Source organism: Halyomorpha halys, unplaced genomic scaffold (assembly GCF_000696795.3).
Source record: "Halyomorpha halys isolate HHAL.00 unplaced genomic scaffold, Hhal_1.1 Scaffold316.1, whole genome shotgun sequence".
Taxonomy (NCBI): Eukaryota; Metazoa; Arthropoda; class Insecta; order Hemiptera; family Pentatomidae; genus Halyomorpha; species Halyomorpha halys.
In genome coordinates, this window is record NW_027107962.1 from 940,812 (window position 1) to 942,694 (window position 1,883).

General features: G+C 30.9%; 1 protein-coding gene across 1 annotated transcript in view; it reads right to left on the reverse strand.

The window, feature by feature from the left end:
* The window catches only part of LOC106681185 (uncharacterized), a 12,168-nt gene extending 10,604 nt beyond the window's left edge, over positions 1-1,564 (reverse strand). The window contains exons 1-3 of the mRNA XM_014421377.1: positions 1,501-1,564; positions 790-962; positions 167-297 (exon numbers count right to left, since the gene is read on the reverse strand). Of these exons, the coding sequence (XP_014276863.1) occupies positions 167-229 (63 nt within the window). The 5' untranslated portion in view covers positions 230-297; positions 790-962; positions 1,501-1,564. The remainder of the gene's footprint in view (positions 1-166; positions 298-789; positions 963-1,500) is intronic.
* Between the last annotated feature and the right edge of the window lie 319 nt (positions 1,565-1,883).

Below are 1,883 nucleotides of genomic sequence, written 5' to 3' on the forward strand. Positions count from 1 at the left end.
AAAAAAAAAAAAGTTGGGACTTTGCCACAAAGCTAAATAGATGTGAAGTGAAATTGATATAACAATCTTACTTCTCAGAAAACTTCAGGTCATATTTTGTTAGTTTATAAATATAAAAAAAAAGTTAATGAAATTTACAAATATGATCAATTTAATAGCTCTAAACCTGTTTCAAGATTTGCAAAGACATATTGGACAGCGAATGTTCCATGGATCTTCTATCATCCATAAGCCCACAGCGGTAAACCCATATTTTGCCATTTCATAGAAGCAGGGTGGTGGATGTGGTAATAGTTCCTAGAGAAAAAAATATACAGTGAAATTATATGTCAATATCCTATTACATCGAGTTGTAGCTTATATTTTAATTATTTTATTAAATATGATACTTAAAGTTGCAATGGAAAGCTGCATAGTATAATTATTTGATCAGTAGCAAATTCCCGAATTTTCTGAAGAGGAAGGGAAACGCACCGGTGTATTAGGTCAATTGCATTAAATTTTGTTAATATGATATGATCAAATATGATCAATTTAATAGCTCTAAACCTGTATCAAGATTTGCAAAGACATATTGGACAGCGAATGTTCTTGAAAAAAAAGATTTTGTAACCAAGGATACAAAAGGCGCCTGTGTATTAGAATAAAGTAAACAAAAATTCAGTAGTATACCTGGTAGCGCATTCGGCATGATAAAAACAAAAATAAATAAATTTAACAAGAATGAAATAAATATTCCGTACACATCCACACAATTACTGTGGAGGTCCAATTGAGAAATTATAATACCTTTAATATATGTCCTTCTCGATAGTTGTATACAATCTTATTTGGGCCTGGAGATGCTATGCCGGGTACAGCGTGTCCAAAACCGATTAGTTTTCGATTCTCATATATCAGATAAAGAAAGAACCCATCTTGGCATGTGTCTATTTCACTGAAATGTCTTACAAAAAGTTGACCTGGAAAAAAAATATAAAAAAACATCAATTTAATTATCTGTGAGTCGGTAACTGTAATTTTGAATTGAATAATAAATTGTATTACGTAGAAGTACTAATATTAGCAATTAGGTTCTTATTAAAAATCACGATGCTCAAAAGTTCACCAATCTGAGGGTCTGTGTATATATATATATATATATTATATTTTCCATATATTGGGAAAAATGTCTCGGACTACCAGATAATCATTGGGTGTGATTTATTGGAAGAGGTGAGAGCGAAAAAAAAAAAAGTCGGTGTCATGATTACGTAGACAGTAAAAATTTATAGGGTAAGAGAAATGCACATAGTAAACCTCTTCATATTCTTCCATACCTTCAACCTCAATGTGTGTTGGAACATGTAAAAAGGAAGGATGGGGCTCCTTGTCATATATCGACGTTCTCACTGTTATAATAATCACCAGTTTAAAATTCAAAAATAGTTCTATTGTTTACAAAAAAATATTTCCTTAGCCAATGACTAATGGTAAACAGGAAAAAAAAAATATTCATACCAGTTAATTGCTGCAGGTTGCCTAAAGCAAGAACTTTCTCTGCCAAGCATATCGTCAACACTATCTGTCAAATTATCGATATGTCAATTTAAATGTAGATAATTTGGATGGTGAAATAACTCATATAGTTTTTACTTTCACTTAATTATATATGGAATGTATAATAAGGGTAAGTCTTGTAATCGTTAAAGATTTTGAATTTTAGTTGAATTTCGTCGAATTTCTACCCCTTAGTTGAAATAACTCGTCTCCCAAAATTGTTTGTGTTTGAAGAGACTAGCTCAAAAAACCAAAAGGCGAACAAACTTGAGTTATGTTTTATATATATTCATTTCTTGTTCGAGAATGGAATTCATCATTAAGTCAGGTATATGCTTGTGATA